At 42.3% G+C, this 24,148-nt stretch overlaps 4 protein-coding genes across 4 annotated transcripts; 1 reads left to right on the top strand and 3 right to left on the bottom strand.

Moving 5' to 3' along the window:
- Positions 1-2,384: 2,384 nt before the first annotated feature.
- On the bottom strand, positions 2,385-3,149 carry ubxn10 (UBX domain protein 10; the record flags this gene model as incomplete). The annotated part of the gene is made up of 1 exon (XM_080854571.1): positions 2,385-3,149. The coding sequence occupies one exon, from the start codon at positions 3,147-3,149 to the stop codon at positions 2,385-2,387; it is 765 nt and encodes a 254-aa protein (XP_080710697.1).
- Positions 3,150-8,284: 5,135 nt separating this feature from the next.
- Positions 8,285-9,412, bottom strand: cptp (ceramide-1-phosphate transfer protein; the record flags this gene model as incomplete). The annotated part of the gene is made up of 2 exons (XM_080854652.1): positions 9,159-9,412; positions 8,285-8,807 (listed from the first exon to the last, which is right to left on the bottom strand). The coding sequence occupies exons 1-2, from the start codon at positions 9,281-9,283 to the stop codon at positions 8,285-8,287; spliced, it is 648 nt and encodes a 215-aa protein (XP_080710778.1). The 5' UTR covers positions 9,284-9,412.
- Positions 9,413-9,733: 321 nt separating this feature from the next.
- On the top strand, positions 9,734-15,381 carry ints11 (integrator complex subunit 11). Its single transcript, XM_080854348.1, has 17 exons — positions 9,734-10,032; positions 10,127-10,224; positions 10,344-10,417; positions 10,596-10,824; positions 11,070-11,168; positions 11,276-11,310; positions 11,412-11,550; positions 11,646-11,710; positions 11,846-12,035; positions 12,155-12,238; positions 12,323-12,412; positions 12,596-12,758; positions 12,994-13,104; positions 13,484-13,545; positions 13,798-13,940; positions 14,402-14,531; positions 15,245-15,381. The coding sequence occupies exons 1-17, from the start codon at positions 10,005-10,007 to the stop codon at positions 15,305-15,307; spliced, it is 1,803 nt and encodes a 600-aa protein (XP_080710474.1). The 5' UTR covers positions 9,734-10,004; the 3' UTR covers positions 15,308-15,381.
- Positions 15,382-16,791: 1,410 nt separating this feature from the next.
- On the bottom strand, positions 16,792-17,805 carry LOC308377018 (lysophosphatidic acid receptor 6; the record flags this gene model as incomplete). Its single annotated transcript, XM_080853552.1, has 1 exon — positions 16,792-17,805. The coding sequence occupies one exon, from the start codon at positions 17,803-17,805 to the stop codon at positions 16,792-16,794; it is 1,014 nt and encodes a 337-aa protein (XP_080709678.1).
- Between the last annotated feature and the right edge of the window lie 6,343 nt (positions 17,806-24,148).

The raw sequence follows: 24,148 nt of genomic DNA, 5'->3' as shown, positions 1-24,148 counted from the left end.
GCTCAACACTGCTGTCTTGCATTTATTGAACACTATGTATGCAGTTACCTCACATCAGACTTGTGCTGTTTGACTTCCAGTAATATTAGGGCTATATCTTATTTTTGCATTGGACAAAGGGGCAAAATATGTTTACATAAAATCGAATTAGGTCTAGGTCTTGAATGAGGAATTTGTTTTAAAGAGCAGGTCATCTTCTATATAATGCCAAATAGTTCAGTTTGGGATGTTTTGGAATGGTGTCAGAGTTCTGGTTCTCTGCTTCCCCCCCCCCCCCCCCCCTCCTCGTGTTTTAATTTGCTTTGAAAGTGTTTTTTTATAGACTACAGATGCTGATCCTGCGCTTACAAAAACTAGTCTGGCAGACTCCTGGGGAGCAGGTATATGTAGCCATTATGATGAAGGCAACATTTACATTGCTGGAATAACGTGTTTAGTGTTATTTGTATTGTTTTGCACTTTGTGGGTATGTTACCTTGTTTGTAAAATGGTAATCCTGTGGGACAACCTGAAGCACTCTAACCAGACAGAGTGAAAATGAAACTGTGCCTAATTTAAAGTTTATTTTTTCAGGATGTTGAAATAATCTCACAACGCTTAATCAAATGTGAGTACCTTCAACAGACCAGTGGTATTAAGTCAAACTCAAATAGAAGTATTCCATACTAACCTCATCATCTATTTGCTGTTTGCCTGATTAATGATGGTGTGGCTTAGAGGCACAGTATCTAAAATATGTACATTCCTTTAAGAGTGTGACATTGTTTTTTTTTTCTAACAGTAAACATTGTTTCTGGCATAATTTATGATTGAAATACTTCAAGGAACTCTTGAACCATAATTTGGAAAGTGTTATGCAGGTCTCATATTTCGAAGCGGGATATGGGTTTGGGTGGTGGGGGGGGGGCGGGGGGGTTGGCGGGGTGAGGGAAGAAAAGATTACATGGCTAATCTGGGAAACAATAACTTCGTTATGTTCAGTCTTGTTCAATGACCAAATGTTTGACGTGTTTTGAGTTCTGTTAGGACTGTGAATTTATGTTCCTTGCAATATTGGCTAGCATATTCTGTTCATAGACAGGAAGTCAGGCACTTTTACCAAGTAAAAATAGTATTGTTATTATTCAGATGTACCTAAATTGTTAGGAAAGATTAGATTTTCTGAGATTTCTTTTTGAAGAAACAATTGTATCTTTGAAGAGAAAAAAGAACTCCTTAAAATCCATTTTGACTTTTTGTACTGCAGTTAATATGCATATTATGTTTGGATTGAAAATGCATACACTGTTTTGAAGATGCTGCAAATGCAATTGAACTGCAATGCTCAAAAATGTAGCAATACATACATTATAATAATTAAACCATCAAATCACAGCTCCTAAAATGTCTTCCATGGCTGGATTTATGGTGTTATGCTAATTTTGTTATCATTATTGTAATAAAGAATGATTAAAAGCACATCATTATAGGCTTCTCTCTTTAAAATGCATTTGTTTTGTTATCAAACCGTGTATTGAGTTTGAATTCAATGTTAATATCAATAATATCACCATCATTTTTACCATAACTTAATTTGTTTCATTTTGGTATTTTAGTAATCCCTACACTATGTTGACATGTGCTATTCATCTTGACTTTTCCATAGTCCCATCCATTGTAGTTGGAATGAAATGTCTGAGGACTTCACACACAGGGTTTAACTCTAAAGTTTTGTGTCTAAGATGTCCATTATCGTTTAAATAAAAAACGAAATGGTGATACTCCTTGTCAAAATAATAATATCAATAATATCACCATCATTTTTACCATAACTTAATTTGTTTCATTTTGGTATTTTAGTAATCCCTACACTATGTTGACATGTGCTATTCATCTTGACTTTTCCATAGTCCCATCCATTGTAGTTGGAATGAAATGTCTGAGGACTTCACACACAGGGTTTAACTCTAAAGTTTTGTGTCTAAGATGTCCATTATCGTTTAAATAAAAAACGAAATGGTGATACTCCTTGTCAAAATAATAATAATAATAATTACCTCCCTCTTCATAAACGAAATAATCTTAACAAACTGAATGGTCGATACATCATGTTTAATGATGAACTAATGAAAGTGTACAATGGTGTAATTTCTAATTATGACATAATAGATCCATAATGTGTTTAAAAAAAGGCTCAAAGTGCTTTAGCAAAAACAGGTGAATTTTAGATGACTGAGCTAGAGTTAAGGATTAGTTCTAACCAAAGACTAAGTGTAGGCACAGATCATCATGTAATATAACCATATCATTCATTAAATCATTTTATATTAAATGTACAATTTCTCTCAAAACATAATACAAAAATAATGTCTATGGCTTCAGAAAGTTTTCAAAAAATAAAATAATCAATTATCCCCCAAATCCTCAAGTGAAATGCATAGCACCGACCTGTTGAGAATGCCACACTGAGCTAGAGTCATGTTAAGATCTGTGAAGGTTCTACGGGGCATGTCCATAGTTTCAACTAGGCTGTGTCTGTACTGTCTCCCTTGTCTGGCCTCTGCAGCAGCAATGACAGATTGCAGGGTGTTATCGGGGTTGAAATGATGCTCGATCCTGCTCCCGCACGGAGTTCGGATGGCTAGCACTAAGCTGCCCTGATTGTGGAGGGGCATCTCCACTGTTGGGTATTCAGGTGACTCGAGGTAGGCTAAAGGGGAGACTGGCCTACACAGGACCTCAGACACGGCCCCCATCTCAGAGTTGCTCTTGGACATGGCACACGTCTGGATGGAGGAGAGGTGCTGTTCGCGCTGAAGGAGCCGCGACTGGAGCAGGAGGTTGTCCGACAGACTGAGCTTGGAGGTCTTCTCCTCCATGCCCATTAGGCTCTGCTCCCGTTCAGACTTTTTCTCAATGGAGGGCAGGACCCTGTATTTGTTAAAGGTCAGCATCGGGGCTGATATGGCCTCCACCAACTCTGGGATCTCATTGGTGCTCCTCAGGCTGCTCTGCTTGACAAGGAAGCCCCGTGGACGCATACAGCGATCACGCAAGGGGGGTCGCGGGGTCAGAGGTGAGGGATGGAAGCCTGTGGAGTCTGCATTTTGGGAAAGAGCCAGTTTGTTTCTGGTGCGACCTTTAGAGGACTTTGGCCTTGAGACATGCATGTTTCCTGCTAAAAAAAAAACAGAGTAACCACGTAGAGGACGACTGATTACAGCACAACTGAAAAAGCCATTTTGGGTTTGTTAACCTTAATCACTAAGCATACGATGAAGTTCTGTTGAGAACAACAGTTCAGACTGATAAGACATGAAAAAAGAAATGGTAGGCTTTTCAAATGATCATCTCTAGAGTTACAAATGTATTTCAGAGCTGATTGATTCTTTAACAAAAGTTCACTGGCATGGCATGACAGTTAAAGGCACCCAGTGCAACTTTATATAAACATTCAATGAAAAATAAACATTCAATTTCTAGTCTTTTTTACACGTAGTAAGTTTCAATAACTCCATACCATTACATATCGACATTCAAGGAGCAAAGATGAGACGTCGTTGTGTGGTGAGAACTGATAGGGAATCGTAAACAACAACAATCGCCGGTGGGGAGAGGCCATTTTTCCATTGACTGGAATCCTGCTTTATTTATTGTGGGGGGGGGGGGGGGGGCACCAATAAATAAAGAAAATGGCGGCGATTGTTGTTGTTATCGATTTTCTATCAGTTCTCACCACACAACGACGTCTCATTTTTGCTCCTTGAATGTCGATATGTAATGGTATGGAGTTATTGAAACTTACTACGTGTAAAAAAGACTAGAAATTGAATGTTTATTTTTAAGCCTCGAAAGTTGCAAAGGGTGCCTTTAACTTTGTTCGACTGATTTACTCTACAGATATGTTTAACAATAATGTACTAGGCTATGCCAACTGCTATCTGCCAGTAAGTGGGTTTTAAAATTATGAGTGACTGCTCAACAATTGGGTGCTTGTTGCACTGACAGTTAATCGGTCCAGTTATCAAACTAGTTTTTATTAAAATTAAAAGGTGACTACTGTAATATTGCTGTTCGTGTGAATTCTGATTTATTTTACCTCGGGTCTTTTGTATTTACAGTGCAAATGAGATGCATTTAAACACTGCAAGAAATAAACGCAAACTTGCAGCAAAACTAGCTTCGCTTGCTATACAGTAAATGTCGTATGTCTGTTTACAATGGCAGCTAGATAGCTAGCTAGCGTTATTGATCATGCTTGGACAACACACCACCAGCTAGTAATGCAATGTCGTAACATTAAAGACAAACTATTCACAGACTGGAGCTACTATGAATGGCAATGTAGGTAAGAGAGCTAAGAACATAACGTAATCTCATAAATATCTCCGCTAGCTACGTCCCATACACAGACAGCTGCTAGCAGTTCACTTTACTAAATAGAAAGAAACTTCCTTGCTAGCTGTTGGCAACGCCTGCTAGTCAGATATCGCCAGGTAGATACAGTAACGCAAACATGCAGAAACCATTTAGCTAGACCGCTTGCTTGTCTTAGAAAAAATAATACATTAAGTTATATAATAGATGAAACAAAATGTATAGCAATAAATTAAACAAAGGGACCATACCTTTGTTTTCTATTTCTTCAGATTTTAAGAGCTAGCAGAACTTAAACGTCACTTCAGTTACCAACGCATTTGGGCTGCTATGACAACCTCTCCTGAACGTCAGCACAAAACAACTTTCCTGATGGATAGTGAATCATAAAAATGGAGACATTGAACATGTAATACGTTACTCGATCAGAATAAGAATAAGCACCTGCACACAAACATTTTTATGAAAGGCCCCTTCACATCCTTGCGGCAAGTAAACAAAACAAAATCAAGAAATTCACCAATTTATTTAGACTGGAGGCTTATTAAATACCATAGAGTTCACAATCATTGAATTCACCCGTGATTATGCACACCCATAACAAAGAAGCATTATTGTAAAAAAAAAAAAAAAAAAAAAAAACAACGCTAAAACGCTTTAACAAAGATTTACTAGTCCTCAAACATTATTGTCCCTTTTTGAATCATACAGGTTCAGACATACAATTTAAAGAATCTAGAAAGACATTTGGTCAAGTCAAGTCATATTTATTTATATAGCACATTTAAAAACAGCTCACGCTGACCAAAGTGCTTTACAAGTCAATCACAATAAAATGAAATATCAAAACAAATAGAAACAAAACAATAAGATCACAAAACAATTCATACAAATAATTTAGTAAAAAATAGAATAGAAAAACAGGAGCAACACACTCAACTAAGCATCTATATACACATCAAAAGAACACCTCTAACAGAAGGCCAATATACAAATGATGATATCCAAAAGCTAAGGAATAAAAGTAGGTTTTGAGCCTGGACTTGAAGGTGTCATTATAGGGGGCTGATCTTATAGAGAGGGGATGCTGTTCCACAGTCTAGGGGCTGCAACAGCAAAAGCGCTGTCACCCCTGGATTTTGCTTAGATTGGGGGACTGCCAGGATCCCTAAATTTGACGACTGAGGGGGCTGAGTGGAATAAGGGGTTAAGAGGTCTGTGATAGAAGAAGGGGCCTGCCCATTCAGGGCTTTAGAAACAAACAGAAGCACCTTAAAATCAACCCTTAACCGCACTGGAAGCCAATGGAGAGAGGCAAGGTTAGGGGTAATATGGTCTCTTTTCCGGGTACCGGTCAGGAGCCTTGCAGCTGCGTTTTGTACTAGCTGTAGGCGGGTCAGGGACAGATGGCTAATTCCTGTATAAAAGGAATTGCAGTAGTCTAGCCGGAAGGATATGAAGGCGTGGATGACCTTCTCATTATCTTTGGGTGACAGGAAAGACTTGATTTTGACAATGGTGCTGGTAGAAGCTGGCTTTGACTACTGATTTTACCTGTTTGTCGAATTTAAAAGCAGAATCGAATATTACACCAAGGACTTGGGGCTTCACCAGAGTAGACAGATTGCCTAGGCTGCTGGTGGTCAGTTTGATGGAGTCAGGGGACCGGATAATATAACTTCAATATAACTGGTCTGTAGTCACCAACTGACTTTATATTCAATGTTTACGTGCAGTCAGACAATTTTACTTATATTAAAAAGCCCATCTTAATAATTAATGTATGCCCATGTATCACCATTGAGAAGGTTTGAAAACATTTCAATTTTGTTGACAGCATTCTTGGAGACAAAGTCAAAGACAGGGACACTTCCCAGACTATTCATGAACCCTTAGACAAAAGTGAAAGAGAGAATGACCGACTCAACAATGAAATGAAAGTTCAGAAATGGTCTATGACTGTTCATTCACAGTGGCAACTTTGAGGGTGCCTTTTCAAGGTATTACAGTGGCTATAAGGATTAAACATCTTATCGATTTAGTCATCTCTGATAAAAAATGTAACGTTATACACGTATTTTGTAGGTTCGCAAACGTAATACTACGCTGCATTGACAAGGGTTACTTGAATATCAAACACCAGCCACTTCAGATGATAATCAGCTAGTGAGATTGAACCAATGACTGTATATAGAGGCTCACCTAAGGTCACCTACCTCACGATACCTCTACATCCTTCCAAATAGTGTTCAATGTATACCTCCTTATTTTCTGAGAGGCATAAACTTAGTGTCCAGTGCCTCCTTTAGACTGAACGCCTGGTCTTCTACAGAATTTGCCATGTCCTTGGGATACACGACATGCTGACGGGATATAACATTAAGTGAATATCAAATTCTGTCAATTTCAAATTCATATCAAAGAGGCAAATAAATAATTGTTTGCTTAAAAAAAACCTCTTTACACTGAAAACCAATGGCACAAGTCAAACCAGTGGTACCAGATATTCTGTTGTCAGCTTTTCTCGAACACAAGTTGGTATACTCCCAACCTCCAGGTAAACTGGTTCCACCAGTTCTTTAAGGAAACAGACCAAAAACATTCTTGATGGAGATAATTTCGAAACACTGTTAATGACTTAAGAATATATTAATCAAGAACCTTGTATTTATTTATTCCTTGTATGAATCATGTGCTTATGTAAGCAGGAACATGGCTTCTGTGTGTGTGTAACTTAGAATATTAGGTGCCATTTAGTCTGCACATGTGCAAGAGCATGTTTAGACCAGAGGTGATGAGAAGAGTCGAACTATGCTTCTTCCGACCTTGTGCAGAACTGCCATCCTTGCAAGACAGGGAGCCTGAGACGTCAGAGACCCACCACGTGGCAATCCCTGCTTACAAATAGTTTTGGCACCAGAGAACGCTAAACTTCTATCTATATCAACTTTGTGCGGTGTGTTTAATATGGCTTCACTCTCGTCTGCTGCAGGCTGCGAGTAAGCCCGGGCTCCCCCTCTCTCTCTCTAAGAGAGGGCCTGTGCTTCTCTCTGACCTGCCAGGACGTGGGTGAGCCCAACGAGCTTGTTGTAGTTGTCTAATCAATATACTTATATGCAACTCGGAGTCCTGAGGTAACTTGAGGGAATTTTCACCTATCAATTCTGAACATTCTTGATTAGTTCTACCTTATGACATAGAATTAGAACTGACCAATTAAAATGTATTTCTATATCACATGTTCGTAAAATGTTTAACCAAAGAAAGTCTTCCTAATGCTTCTGCGCACACTGTAAGTGCCGCAGTGTGATGTTAAGTCATTAGGGATAGTTTTATTGTTATTAATAATTCTGATGTTTTGTATGCAATCCTACCTCAGCGGATAATCAGAGCAGCTTTGTTAACAAGTAGCTCCAGCTGCTTGTTACCAAAAACATTATCATATTCAATAGAGGGAAGTTTTCCCTTCCTAGCCAGTAAGCTAACTAGCTAAAATCATGTCTGTAGAGAGCAAGCAGTCTCAAACTCAAACTACTTTTCAACTGGCCTAACAGAGAAGGCAAACCATTACTACAAACTCTTCATCACATGAACCACTCAAACGATCCGCAAAACCTTTGTGCAACAGAACATTTACTCAAGTCATCATTATTGTCCCTTTTTGAATCATACAGTTATCAGACATACAATTTAAAGTATCTAGTGTTAAAATACATCAACTGCCTTTATATATAATATTTACATGCAGTCAGACAATATTACTTTATATTAAAAAGCCCAGCTTCATCATAATTAATGGATACCCATGTTAATCCCCATGTTCACCAAGACAAGATGGGAATACAGACAGACTGATAAATAAGAGTGAGTCTACTGCAGACAGGAACTGTCCTCACAAACTGTACCCAATACATCTCATAAATTCTCTCTATGGCAATTGCAAAAGCTCATGCTGGGCATAAACGTTCTCTGTAATGTTGTACACATCAGAAATGATGGGCAGGGCTTCCCCCAACATGGCAACCACTTCTTCTTGTGTACCAACATTCAACACTTCAAAAAATGTAGGCCGTCCAGGGAGGTAACCGAATGCCATGCCAGAAGCCTTGCGAATGATCCAGCCATGATGCTGAGCCAGGGACTCATTGTACGCTTCTGAACACATCACTGAGGTCTTACTGTCCTCACTACTGGTCCTCAGACGTTCCAAAAAGAGTTCAAGCCAGCGGAGAGCACGGTGCAGCCTTAGGAGGGTTCGGCAGCCAGATTCTGGGTGTTTGTCACGTAGAGTGAGGTCAACCAGTCCATTATCTAGCTCGTATTTCACCATGGACTGGATGGTGATGTAGTGTGTCCCATTTTCACCTTTCAGGAGGTTTGCAAGAATTTCAATTTTGTTGACAGCATCCTTGGAGATGAAGGAAAAGACACTTCCCAGACTATTCATGAACCTTCAAGTAAAAGTGAAAGAGAGAATGACTGACTCAACAATGAAATGAAAGTTCAGAAATTGTCTATGACTGTTCTTTGAGCAACTCAACCCAACTCTGAGGGTGCCTTATCAAGTCTTGTAATTCAATGGCTATAAGGATTAGACATCTTTAAATCATACCGATTTAGTTATCTAGGATACATATGTAACGTTATAGACTTACTCTGTAGGTTGGCAAACCAAATACTGCAACGCATTCATTGACATGGGTAACTTGAATATCAGCCACAGATGTTAATCAGCTAGTGAGATTGAACAAATTACTGTGACGCGCTATACAGTCGATGGATTGGACATTAAGGTGACCTACCTCACGAGACCTCGCCATCCTTCCACGTAGTGTTCGATGTATACCTCCTTCTTTTCTGAGAGGCATAAACTAAAAGTGTCCAGTACTTCCTTTAGACTGAACTTCTGCTCTACAGTATTTGCCATGTCCTCGGGATTCAGAAATGTGCCGACTGATGTTCGAGAAAATGTGACAGGATATAACGATAAGTGAATGTCTAGATCTGTTTAAGAGGCAATGAGATCATAGTTGGTTTGAAACAAGAAACATAACAGCTCTTTACACTGAAATAAATGTCCTTGCTCAATTGATCAAGTTTCTCCCAAAAATTCTGAATGTTTTTAGTCTGTTTCTACATAGATATGGTACACTCCCAAACCGATTGCACAAGATCATAGCATAGAAACCCTTAATACGGAAGAGTTAGTTCCATTACTACACAGTATTAGAACTGACCAATTGAAATTGTAATTTTATATCACATGTTCTCAAGGAGAAGACACGACTGGCTGGAAACTTTGACTTCGTAAAATGTTCAACCAATGAAATTCTTCCCAATGCTTCTGCGCTCGCTGTACGTTCAAAGTGCGGCAGTGTGGTGTTGAGCCAGTGGGGATAGTTTTGTTGTTATTGGCAATTCTGATGTTTTGTAGGCTATCTGGCCCGAGCAGAAAATTAGAACAGCTCAGTTGTAAGAAGAAGCTTTAGTTGCTTGTCAACCAAAATCATTATCATATTTAATAGAGGGAGGTTTTCCCTTCCTAGCCAGTAAGCTAACTAGCTAAAATCATGTATGTCTGAGTCTGTAGAAAGCACGCAGTCTCAAACTGGTTTTTGCGTACCCTTGTCTATACTGAAGACAGCAGGATGCCAGAAATAAAAGTAACACCTCTTGGTAAGAAAGCTGTTAAAAAATACATAAATACCATCTGTCTAGGAATGCATGAATATCCCAAGACAATTGACCTGCCTTGTCTTTTCTTTGCTAGGAGCTGGGCAGGATGTTGGTCGTAGTTGCATCCTTGTCTCTATCGGGGGCAAACACATCATGCTCGATTGTGGGATGCACATGGGATACAACGATGACGTAAGTCATTGAGGAGTGACTTTTTTATTTTTTGTTCATGAGGTGTATGGAGTTTTTTTTCTCACAGTGTTGTCTCTCTAAACGGTGCAGTCACTGAGAGGTTATGTTTACTTCCACAGAGACGTTTTCCAGACTTTTCCTACATAACCCAAAATGGGCGTTTGACCGAGTTCTTGGACTGTGTCATCATTAGGTTTGCTTACTTATTTACCTACTGACTGGAGTGGATTAATTGAATGGATCTTCATGATTTACAATAGGACTGTATACTGAATACCTTCAACAAAGATACCAACTTAACCGCCTATGTTTTTTTTTTTTTCTTGCTCACATACTCTTCTGTCCCCTATACCCACAAACCATGCATATAGCCACTTCCACCTTGATCACTGTGGAGCTTTGCCATACATGAGTGAGATGGTGGGTTTTGATGGTCCCATTTACATGACTCACCCCACCAAGGCCATATGTCCCATCTTGCTGGAGGACTTCAGGAAGATCACAGTGGACAAGAGGGGAGAGACCAACTTCTTCACCTCTCAGATGATTAAAGATTGCATGAAGAAAGTTGTTCCAATAAATCTTCATCAAACAGTCCAGGTAACTGCCACTTTGGTCTGTGGTGTTGTTGTGTTAGAAAAAACTAGGAATGTGTTGCGTATCAAAATGTTCACAATGGTCTAATGGTCTCTAAGTAATTATTGCTTATATAAATTGTAGTAACATAAAAAAAAGTGAATATAAAACTATTTTAGTCTTGTATGAGAGATGTATGAGAGATACTGTGTTGTCGAGAATGCTTTATGCAATACATTGAACATAATATTCTCTTCTTATTTGCGAAGGTGGATGATGAACTAGAGATCAAGGCTTACTATGCAGGCCATGTGCTGGGGGCAGCCATGGTCCAAATCAAAGTTGGAGCTGAGTCAGTGGTGTATACGGTGGGTACAGATCAAATTTGATGTGACTAATTATGCAGTGTCTACAGAAAGAAATGAAGCAGTGCCTATGTTTTTAACCGAAATATTTGTAATTTCTTTGACTTCAGGGTGATTACAATATGACTCCTGACAGGCATTTGGGGTAAGGATCATTTTTGATTTCATGGCTGGAATAAAAAAATACACACTTCCATTTGCTGTTTTTCTCCCAACCCCTAATGCTGACGGTGTCTTTTTCTGAAGGGCTGCCTGGATTGACAAGTGTCGTCCAGATATTTTGATTACGGAATCCACATATGCCACCACCATCCGTGACTCAAAGCGTTGCAGAGAGAGGGACTTCTTGAAGAAAGTTCATGATGCTGTTGAGAGGGGAGGAAAGGTGACAAACAGAAGCTACTGAAAGCAAGAAACAATAGTAATCTGTTCTTTAAAATGCCAAAGTCTTTTGTCCTAATTGAGTATCTGTGTTGTCAGGTCCTTATCCCAGTGTTTGCTCTCGGAAGAGCCCAGGAACTCTGTATTCTTTTGGAAACATTTTGGTAAGTATTAACATAGACCTCTTTCTCTCTCCCTCTCTGTACACCCCCCCCCCCCCCCCCCCCTTCTCGAACAGCAAGAAAAACTGTATTGCCTCTAAAGGATGATTCTTTGAAACAGTATATTTCTGTTTACAGGGAGAGGATGAACCTCAAGGCTCCAATCTACTTTTCAACTGGCCTAACAGAGAAGGCAAACCATTACTACAAACTCTTCATCACATGGACCAATCAAAAGATCCGCAAAACCTTTGTGCAACGGAACATGTTTGAATTCAAACATATAAAGCCTTTCGATCGTAGCTATGCTGACAATCCTGGACCGATGGTAGGCACACAAAGTCCACTTAACCTTTGCTCTAACAATTGTATGCATCATGAAGCATGAACTCACATTGCATAGCTTTAAATAGGATATAACGGTGTCGTATTATCTTTGACTTCCAGGTGGTATTCGCTACCCCAGGAATGTTGCATGCTGGTCAGTCTCTACAGATCTTTAAGAAGTGGGCTGGCAGTGAGAAGAATATGGTGAGCCCATTGGGTGTTGTATCTCTGTATAAATTAAGACTCCTCTCAGAGAAAATATAATACAATTTTAAAAACTCTATTTAGGTCATCATGCCTGGTTATTGTGTCCAAGGAACTGTTGGTCACAAGATCCTGAATGGCCAGAAAAAACTGGAGTTGGAGGGAAGAGCTACGGTAAGCAGTGGTAGCATTCTGCATCATACCAATATTGTGTTTGTCATTCGCTTAACATTGTTGGGTTTAGTTTGCTGTTCTTTGTCAATGAAGTCCAGCTCCATAAATATGACACGGAGCATTCCCAGATGCGATTTTGTTTTGAGATGATATTCGTAAGGACTTCCTCTCCCTGCTGTCCAGCTGGAGGTGAAACTGCAGGTGGAGTACATGTCCTTCAGCGCTCACGCAGACGCTAAGGGCATCATGCAGCTGATCCGTATGGCAGAGCCACGCAACATACTGCTGGTGCACGGAGAGGCCAAGAAGATGGAGTTCCTCAAAGACAAGATTGAACAAGAATTCAGTGAGTTCACGATCGATGGTCCCATTCAGGTTATCCTGATTTGTATTAGAATATGTGTATATTTTGTTTAAATAACTTTTTGGGTGGTTTACAAAGTGTACTTCTTAAATAACTTGTGTATAGCCTAGATCACTGAAGTATTGACTTTGCCTCATGGATTTATGCACCATTTTTATTTAATTATTGCACAATTCTTTCCATTGCTTCATGGTTCCACTGACTCTGTCATTCACAGACGTCAGCTGTTACATGCCAGCCAATGGGGAGACCACAACAGTGGAGACCAATCCCAGTGTCCCAGTGGACATCTCACTCAACTTGCTCAAGAGGGAGATGGCCGTCGGAGGTATGACACACTGCCTAGTTTATGCTGTCTGAAAGAGGGACGGTGTTCTGTTGAGCAAGAGTGACAAATGAACAAAGCTAACAAAAAAAAGCCTGTGGCTCCTGCAAGTAAGATGACTGATCCATAACATGGAAAATGTCATTTAATTTCAACTCAAGTCTTGGACCGTAGCAAAGTCCCTTGGAATTAAATAGTTTTGAATGAATGCAAGATCAGTAAATATGTAGCATAAAAAGCTATCGTCAAAAAAAGAAAATGTTCTGCATTACCACTATATTAAAAGTGTAGAGAAATTTGTATCCAGTAGATGTGTGACTTGACTCATTTTGGGCTGTCAGTAATCCTTTTCACTTGTGATTTCCTGTTTGATTTATCTCAGGACCCTTGCCAGATCCTAAAAAGCCTCGCACCCTGCATGGGACCCTTATCATGAAAGACAATGTAAGACATGATTATTTTTTAATCCTTTGATTAAAATGCACCATAACACACAATAATGAAACTCCTTAACTTAACTAAATCAGAAACTTTGGAGCTTACTGTGTGTGTGTGTGTGTGTTTGTGTGTCTGTGTGTGTTTGTGTGTGTGTGTGTGCGTGTGTGTTTGTGTGCTCGCGCGTGTGTGCGCTTGTCTATGTGTGTGTGTGTGTGTTTGTGTGCGTGCATGTGTGCGCTTGTCTATGTGTGTGTGTAGAGCTTGAGGCTGGTGTCTCCAGATCAGGCCCTGAAGGAGCTAGGACTGAGTGAGCACCAGCTGCGGTTCACCTGCCGCGTGCAGCTCCAGGACCCACACAGCGACGCAGACACCCTCACCCGCATCTTCACACACCTCAAAAGGTCAGGGGTCAGAGTCCCACATCCTCCACATCATTACCCCATTACTCCACTGTTAGCATAGTATCATCCTCCACATTATGACTCCACTGTTAGCAGAGTATCATCCTCCACATCAACCCCATTACTCCCCTGTTAGCAGAGTATCATCCTCCACATCATTACCCCATTACTCCACTGTTAGCAGAGTATCATCCTCCACATCATGGCTCCAATGTTAGCAGAGTATCATCCACCACATCATTACCCGATTACTCCCCTGTTAGCAGAGTATCATCCTCCACATCATGACTCCACTGTTAGCAGAGTATCATCCTCCACATCAATACCCCATTTCTCCACAGTTAGCAGAGTATTCCACCTCAGTCCAGTGAACATTTCCAACTCTGAGTTTCATCCTGCGAGCTTCATTAAGCTCACATTTAAAGCTTTATTAAATTGTGTGGTTCCCTCCTCCTCTGCAGCGTGCTGAAGGCCTACGCTATCCAACACCTCCCGGACGGCACGGTCATGGTGGAGTCCATTGTTATCAAAGTGTCCTCCACTGCTGAGGAGCCCAACGTTAAGGTCATCCTGCTCTCCTGGAGCTACCAGGTACTCCCAGGCAGGACCTCTCATATCTGAAAAATTGTTGACCATTGCACTGTTGTATTGTTTTGTGTTGTGTTGTATATTTGAGTAATATGTGTAAACACAGTGAGTGCCACTGCACCAAGACAAATTCCTGGTTTGTGCAAACTAACTTGGCCAAAAGCTGATTCTGATTCTGAACAGAGACGGGCTCCTACTCATGCTCATTTGCCTTTTATTTAACCACTTCATCTTCATCACAAATGTTCAGATACTCAATGTTTCAGCCGAGCGTCAGTTTAAAACACAAGAGCTTATAGTAGAAGCACCTGGCCTTCAGCAGTGGTAACTGTGCGCCGGAAAGTTTGCATATGAGTGGAACATCCTTTACAGCCATAGTGTAAGCACTGCAGTCTTTGCACCATATAACAAAGATGAAACCCCTCGGCTGCCACCCCGGTGTGTTTTCTAAAACCACAACTCAAGAGGTGCTGCACAGCATCACTCTCACTTCGCCCCATTTGGAAACATGAGGGCTTATTCTTAGGGGGCAGCCCACAATGGAAAGTTTGCACAAGATGTAAATAGCAGATTACACCTCTACTCAAGCTATTATTAGTTCACACAAGAGTATACTTGACAAACAACACAGATCTATTGTGTATGTTTGTTTTTTGTATTATTAAAATTATGTTTTAAGATTGTTCATAGTTCTAATATTTGATCATTACATTTAGGATGAAGAACTGGGCAGTTTTTTGTCAACACTGCTGAAGAAAGGACTTCCTGCTGGACTGTGATCACATTTCTTTACTATTTTTCCCTGTTTGTAGACTTTTGTAGGATGAGCAGATTAAATACTTTTATACTGAAAATACTGAGTTATTTTTTACAATGCAAAGCTACTTCAGATGGCTGATACCTCTCAGTTAGGGTCTGAGTGACCTGTGAACAGGTTATGGTCTGACTGACCTTTGACATTGATCTGTCTTCTGAAGTCTTCTCATGACTGACCTAATCTTAAAGCTCATAATGCGAGAATTGGTATTTTTTGCTACTGGGCTCCCCCCTTAAGTTGTAGAGGGTAGTTCACTTTTATACCACTGTCGTAAATACACATCTCTCTTCAAGACCCCTGAATGAAAAATATAAACGTACATTTGTAGACAAGCTGAAGTCAAAAAAGGAGAAATCTCACAAGGTAGAGTAATATCCCAAGATTTTACACAAATATGACTGCGTAGTTTTATTTATTTTGACATCGGTGGTGAACACTAACACAACCAAAGAATAACAAAAAAAAGAAGCAACATTTTTCATACATTGTTTTCTAAGCATTTGAATGTGGAGTATGTGTAATCTAATAAAATGTTGTTCGCCACATGCTTTATATACAAGCTAGCTGAGTTAGGTTTTTAGAGTTGTAAACCTCCAAGTCTTGTTGGCGTGAGATTGACGAAGACTGATCAAACTTTTTGACGTGAGATTCATTTATTTGGATGCTAGCTTGAGACAGGACAGATTGATGACTTTGGGCATCTGGAAAAACTACAAATCTCTGTGAGACAGGGATGACACCAATAAGGTTACAGCCTATCTCACCTTCTTTCATATATAACATTGGTAGGGATGTTTATGATTAAAAAGTAGCTAGTCGACAAATTTCCTAACACAGCCAAACATCAAGCAAGTGCAACACAAGATTATTTCTCAGTTATTACTGACTAGTCCTTGAGAAACAACGCCAGCTCGACGTCTGACTTCCATCCCTTTGTAACGTTTAGCTCTCGCCAACGAGTACAAAGCCAGTCTGAGACGGATAGACAATTCTTGATGTGATAATGTTATTGTCATTATGGCACAGATTTTCAGTTCCACATTTCTAGGTTTAGCAGGTGTCATAAGACATAACATGCTTCAATTACAAAATAGACCATTTTAGCAAACATTAATGTGGCTCTCTTAATGGAGATGTATAGCATTATCCTTTGAGTCCATAGGGTACATAGTCTGCCCCAGAGTAATTTGGAACACGTCAGAAGTAAATAAGGAAACCTGAACAATACTATACAGAGACATCCTGCTCCTGAAACCAATGCTGGAAAACAGCCATTCTTCAGTCCATTACCCATTCACTCTTTCTCTACCACGAGTCAGGCATGAGTCCAGAGTCATCCAACACCACCTAACTATAGGTTCTTGACTACCTTCTGACTTTTAAACTTGTCCTAGCAGTAGAAAGACATCGAGGTGGCTGGCTGGATGCCAAGAGGAAGTTTCCAGCCTAGAGATCGGTTGATATGTAGTAGATGCCTCGCGTCCTGTTGGGCCGCAGCCATCTAAGTCTGGGCATGCTCCACTTGCAGTTGTTGGTGCTGAAGTAGTACACCACTGGGTCCAGACAACTGTTGACGCTCACCAGCGCCATGGTGATGCGCCGGGCCTTATAGATGGCATCTGCCCAGGCGCAGTTCTGTATGTGTTGCATGCGGCGCAGTAGATGCAGAAGGTGCACTGTGTGGTAAGGCAAGAAGCATATCAAGGTGATGGCCAGGATGGTGTAGATGATGCGGCGAGCTTTGCCTGCTGTGCCTGAACGAATGTGGGTGATGCGGCGCGCTACCAGGGGGTAGCACACCAGGATGACCACCGAGGGCAGTAGAGAGCCAAACACCAAGCAGAGTACGCTGTAGGGCCCCAGACGATTCTCCCACTCCTCCTGACTGAAGTTCTCAAAGCATTTGTCCTCCTCGCTATCCGGATGGCCACTTAAGAGGAAGACCAGCAAAGCAACGGCATACACAAGCCAGACGATGGAACTCACAACCATGGTGCAACGGGTGTTTCGCAGGCGCAGGTAGGTGAGCGGGTACACAGTAGCCACGTAGCGGTCTACGCAGATGCAGGTCATGAAGACAATGCTGGCGTAGATGTTTGCGTAAAAGCCAATGCCACTGAGAACGCAAGCAAGTTTCCCCAACTTCCAAACGTTGTGCTTCCAGTGGTAGTGGATGCGGAAGGGCAGAGTACACAGGAACGCGGTGTCTGCCACGGCCAGGTTGATTAAGTAGACGTCTGAGGCGTTCTTCTGCTTCCTCTTGAAGAGGAAGAACCAGAGAGCTCCCAGGTTGCCTGGCAGGCCCAGGATCATCACCAAGGTGTAGACAACAGGGAAGAGGTAAAACTGGAAGTCCGCTTGGGAATTACAGTCCGAGTTGTGTGTCTGGTTCATCATCGTTGATGAGTACATCTGTACAGATGTGTACAGGAGCTGCGTTTCTGGCGTTACATTCTTCATGGTGATTCACGCCTGAAGAAAGGAATGGATCAGTGTCTTGATAATAGTTTAGGTTATCACTCAGAGACAATTGGTTGAAGAGTTCTTTGAAGATATCAAGCATTAAAAAGTTACATACTACAGCCTTCGACATTTCTTTTAGTATGGTTTTTCAAACTGTGATGATATTGACTTTAGATACTGTGTAGACATACTCTGCCACAGTCATCCTTTGAACTGATTCATTTAATTTCACTTTAAGAAACTACAAAACACAACTTGAAGTGGAAGCAGACTTGAACTTAAACATGAACATCAGTCAGATAATACACCCATTTATTCCACAGGTTAAATACAAGTCATTTTAACACCTAAGGTGAACAGAAATATAGTTACTTACTCCCTGGGTTGTTTTCTTGAGTATATTTCCTTAGAACCGGAGAGCCTAACTTCGTCTCTAACCTTCCATCCACCTGCCTCTCTACAAGTGAGTTTGTCACTGAGTAGGAAATTGTCGTGCTGTGCTGTGGTTAGCCATGGTAGATGAGGGGGTGGAGGGGGATGGGTGATTGGGTGAGATCACGAGTCGTGATATTTATATTTTTCTGTCACTTGTCATCCTGTTTATTGTTTCCAGTAAAAGTGAACATAGTGCTTAACATTCCCTGTAGACAGTAGTGACATAATGTGGAAAAGTGTAGTTTGAAAACAATGTCAAACTTGTTCACCCTCAACCTCTCAGCTCAGACCACCCAGAAGAGTAGCAGCAGAGGAACTGTGCATAACAACCTGAAAGCAACGTCACCAGGCGTAGTTGGGTTGCTGCTGCAAACCACTTTCACAAGTATTGTCAGACTAGTCAGATCAAAACAATCAAATTTATTTCAATGAATCAATGAATCTCCAAATGTGTTTCTCATTAAAATGAATATCATATGAAAAAAATATCCCACATTGTATATTCAGGTGGCTGCAACTTAAGTAGGAGTTTTTTTTTTATCTTGGGTGAAACGTCATTCAAGTTAGCCCTTCTTCACCAAGTATGCCACAAGTATGACACAACTATTGGGTAATTTCGTGGAAATGCTTTCATGGCAACCCGTGGCAAAGTCTTGTGCCTCATTATGACTTTTTCAGACAGCCTATGTCATTTTCATTTTCTGATTCATGGTGTTTATCATTTGACCTGCTGTAATGGAGAGTATCAAGGACAACAAGGATACCTTTTAATAGGTCTACATAGGTATCAGTGTGTGTGCATCACAAAGTATAGCAAAGATAGCAAGTTCAGAGAAATGAACAGAAAAGCCCCTTCTGATTCTGACTCATATTAAGTAGTAACACTAGATGGCACTCAAAACATAGTAGCCATGTAATGCTTCCTGCTACTGTGAACCTGATGCTGCACAGAACTCGCTGTCCGAATGTGATACAAGACAATAATAATAATACAGTGATTAAAACAGTAGGGCCAATCTTCCAAAAAGCTAAGCATTTCAAATTAATATTGAGTTACAGGAACTGACAATCAGAAGTCAAACAGAACACGATGTATTGTATTATGTCATGTTGTTTTATACTTGTATTCTGTATTATTTCTAGGTGCTGGGCATTCACAAGGGTTTTATTGGTGTATAAACTAAGCAAATATTTCCCATAACCCCTGGTATCTGTGCTTCGCTGTATGCTTTCATCTCTTCAGAGATCTGGACACGACCCGAACAATGACAGTTTAAAGTTGTTTCATTTGAACCCAAAGCCTTGTCGTTGCATACTGTAATTCCCCTCTTATTCCAACCAGCTCTTGTGACTGTGGCTGGTGAAGCTGCATGCAGTCAGCTCACATGTTTCTGGAAGTATGTCACACAGTCTAGGGGAATTAGCATGATAATCATTTACCAGTCAATACCTACACAGGGGCAGGAGGTACCGCTTTCTGCTTCCCCCATCGATTGACCAGACAAAAAAAAAAACTGAAGGAAATAATACTTTAAAAATACATAATTGTTGACGTTAACTCTTAAATTCTGTTGTTGTCATGCATTCACGTCTTTGTTTATCGTTAGAAACTCTGAAGCAGCCACTAGTGTACATTTCTGTCGTTTTTTTGGGAGACTGTCCAACATTTATGTGCTCAATGCAGAATATCTGAATGTTGCAGAGATTTGAGCTTTTTGGGAATGTATTGAACGCACTGCCAGTGACCCTCTCAATCCCAAATGCCTCCGCTTAAGGAGATTTAACCTCTCTGTTGATGTACACAGAATTATCCCACATTTTCAATACACACTGTAAGTGAATTACTGCTACTCCGCTATATTATACACAATAAAGTGCTAACTCCTAAAGTCACTTAGGAAGTGACTGTAGCTTTTGACCAGGAGAAGATGTCATCAGGTGGTGACCAACTTTCATTGGACGTTTCGACCCTGAACCACAACGCCCTCAAGTTGGCGGGTCGGCAGTGATGGCCAGTCACTGCCCACCTTCTCCTGGTCCCCAGCTTAACTCCTCCCTCCTATTCCAGAGCCAGCAAGAGGCTCTCTCTGCGGCTTCCCCCAACCTACGGGCAGCTGTCTTCCTATCCCTTCCTTTTATTCCCAGCGCTGTGAGCGTGTTCCACACAGACTGTGCCGGGAAGCCCCTGCATCCGACCTCTACTGGGAATAGCCAGGCCTGCCATCCCTTGTCCCTGCATTGTTGGACCAGGTCCTGGTACTTAGTGGCTTTCCTCTCGTAGGCTTCACCGCATCCTTCTTCCCACGGGACGGTTAGTTCGATCAGGATGATCTTCTTGGCCACTTCTGACCAAATGACCATGTCAGGCCTCAGGGAAGTTTGGACGACCTGGGGAAAGTGTAGTTTCCTTCCCAGGTCTACCCTCATCTCCCATGATGGTGCTGTCTGCAGTAGGCCCTTCTTGGTCTTCTTGGAGGATGATGGTTTCTCCCCCTCCCTGATGAACTGGATGGATGGTGTTGGTCTCGACTGAGGTTGGTGCTTTTTCCGTCTCTCCTGCTCCAAGATGTCGGCCAGTGCTCTGAGGACCTTGTCGTGGCGCCAACGGTATCTCCCCTGGCTAAGAGCAGTCTTACATCCTGCCAGAATATGCGCCATTGTTCCTCTCTCCCCACATAACCTGCACTGTGGGTCCTCCCTCATTCCCCACCTGTACAGGTTTGTTGGAGTTGGAAGGGTGTCGTACACTGAGCGGAGCAAGAACGAGATTCGGAAAGGCTCCAGTCTCCAGAGTTCAGGCCAGGTGATCTTGCGCTTTGGAAGTTCCCACTTCGTCCAGGCTCCTTGAACACCAAGCTCCACAGCCTTAGACCATCTCCCCTCCTCCTCTAGCTGCCGGACCTCGGCTTGGACCATGTCTCTCCTCTGCCTTGGGTCGGCTTTCGTCCATTGTTGGAAATGGGTGGACCCTAGTCCCTGCCGCCCAGTGCACGGGTTCCCGATGATGTCCTTCAACTTCAGCCGGCTTTCTGCCTGTTCCACTTGTGTGGCTGCCGCCCATTTGCGCCCAGATCTTGTGGTGACACCTGCGCCTCTAACCATCTTGTCGGTGGAATCTCTGAGCATCATCACTATCCTGCACTTTGCCACCTTGAACTCCTCGACCACCGATGATAGGGGTAGCTGTAGCTGTCCTGACCTGATGTACAGCCCTACTGACGTGAAGCTTGGTGGAATACCAAGCCACTTGCGGAGATGTTTGTTCACTTTCCTCTCAATTCCTTCAACCGCTGTCATAGGAATCTCGTAAATCGTCAGGAGCCACAGAAGTCTTGGAAGCAGGCCATGCTGGAACAGCCAGGTCTTGAACTTGCCTGGTAGGCCTGAGCTCTCTATCTTCAGCAGCCACTCTTCTGCCTGCTTCTCGGTCCTTAAAACACTGGCTTTGTCCTTGAGTGATGAGTCGTACCACTTGCCCAGGCATTTTATTGGGTTATCCTCAATCGGTGGTATGAGTTCCCCCTGGATTTGAAGTTGGAACCTGTTTGTTACCTTACCATTCCTGATCACCAAGCTTCTCGACTTCTTTGGCTTGAACTTCATTCGAGCCCACGTTGCCACGTCGTCGAGTGCCTTCAGGATCCACCTTGTTTGCACATGGGTTGCAGTTGTGATGGTAAGGTCATCCATAAAGCCTCTAAGTGGAGGTTGGCGAATGCCAGACTCCATTATCGGCCCTCTGGATTCCTTCACTGCCGCTGTTATGAGAAGGTTCATTCCCATAACAAACAAGATGGGGGAGATGGTGCAGCCCGTTACGATCCCCTTTTCCAGGTCCTGCCACTGTGTTGTAAACTGGGTGGTCTGGAACCGTAATTTGAATCCACTGAAGTAGGTGGTGATCATTCCCCTGATGTGTTGGGGGATATGGTAATGCTCCATTGCTGTGTTGATGAGGTTGTGAGGTATTGAACCATATGCGTTGGCCAAGTCGAGCCAGACGACTGTTAGGTCTCCTTTGCTCTCCTTGGCCTCACGGATCAGCTGGCTGAGGATGCTTGTGTGCTCCAAACATCCAGGGGAGCCTGGGATGCCTCCTTTTTGGATTGAGGTGTCGACATACTTATTCTTAATCATGTACATGGTCAGCCTCCGTGCCAGGACTGAGAAGAATATTTTGCATTCCACGCTCAGGAGAGAAATGGTTCGGAATGTGCCTATTTCAGAGGAGTCCATTTCCTTTGGTACAAAGCACCCTTCTGCTCTCTTCCAAGATGATGGAGTTATGCCTTTTGTCCATAGCCTCCGCAACAGGTTCCATAGCCTGCGCAGAAGCATTGGGCATCTCTTGTAAACCTTGTAGGGTATAGAGCTAGGTCCTGGGGCAGATGATGACCGGGCTTTCTGTACAATGTCGTGGACTTCTCTCCATGTTGGCTCTTTTGTGTCAAGCTCTTCCTCCGGAGTTTCACTCCTTCCAATCATTGGGTGTACGTCCAAAGCTTGGCCTCTAAGAGTGTCACTGTGGCTTTCTTTGAGGAACTCTTCCACAGCTTCTTTAGGGCTGGTCAGTCTCCCAGATCTTGCTTCCCCCAACAAGGTTTTTGTGAACCTGTAGGGGTCCTTGATGAACTGAGCACGCTTAACCTCCTTCTCCTTTCTCAGTCTCAGAGACCTCTCAGCCCTTCTTAGTCTGCGCAGTTGCCCTCGAAGTTCAGTGGTCAGGTCTCTGATGCCCTCCTTCTCTTTGGAACTAGCCTGTTTGTATTGCTTGTTGAGAGTCTTGATTTCTCCTCTCAACTGCGTAATCTCTCTTGCCCTTCTGTTGGTCTGTTTTCTGGGTGCCTTGCCGCTTCCTTTCTTCTCCTCAGTGCCAAAGCGCTCTTTGGCCATGGTGTAAACAATTGCAGTCATGCTGTCCATTTTCCTTTCAGCTGATCCTGCCAATGCGGCCTCTAGAACTCTGTCGAGGTCCTGGTCTAGTTGGTACCACGCAATGTTGTTGTTAGCTGGGGGCCACTTCACTCTTTCTCTCGTAGGTTGGGTGCCTGGGGTAGTGTTAGGAGGGACCCTCTGGTTTAGGGGTGGAGCAGATGCTGAGAGGTCTCCTGTGCTGTGGGGTGCTTCCTGACAAGAGTCCTCCTGCGTCTCACTGGGTGTCTCCACCATGCGCTGCATCTGTTTTTCCCCTTTCCCGCAGGTGGTCTTAGATTGATGTATCTTAAGTCCCCTTGCGTTTTTGCAGATCTTCCCGCAATGGCACTTCACTTCTAACACTTCCCCTGTTAGTGTGGTCTGGGTGAGCCGTCTCGTTGTCCGTGTGCTTGCCGTAGCCGTTACCGTTGAATCCGTCCTGTTGAGTCTCTCATCCTCCCCCCCTCTCGGGAGACTCTGGGGGTATTGCTCATTGATTTGTGTCGTAGCAATGGTCGGTGCCCTCTTGCGAGTGCTGTGGGTAAGGTTGCTAGCCTCACCCACCCACGCCAGTCTTTCCTGGAGGTCATCTGTCTTTCCAGCGTCACCATTCTTCCTTGGTTGCCATCCAGCCTTTCCTGGAAGTCACTGGTGTCCCAGAGTAAAAGCTATATTATACACAATAAAGTGTATATGTAAATAGAAAGAGAAAGAGAGGACCTTCTGAGCCTATGTGTTTCTTACTGACTGACTGTAGATGGCAATGGTAAAACCTCCTGACCTTTGTGCTGGAAAGTCCCTTACTTCTCACTGTTTCTACAAACTAACTTCTACATTTTCATTTTGGTAAAGTCATGTATATGTTGCGGAATGGCTCAACCCCTACTTTAACTAAACCCTTTTCTTCACCAATTGCTGCTTTCAATCATTACAGATCAGCTTTGAAAGCTATAAAACATAACACTGCCACACTGCTGCTACTGGTGTGGGC

Source organism: Sprattus sprattus (assembly GCF_963457725.1).
Source record: "Sprattus sprattus genome assembly, chromosome: 16".
Classification (NCBI taxonomy): Eukaryota; Metazoa; Chordata; class Actinopteri; order Clupeiformes; family Clupeidae; genus Sprattus; species Sprattus sprattus.
The sequence above is the reverse complement of the archived record's forward strand: the minus strand, read 5'-3'. Positions and strand labels throughout refer to the sequence as shown.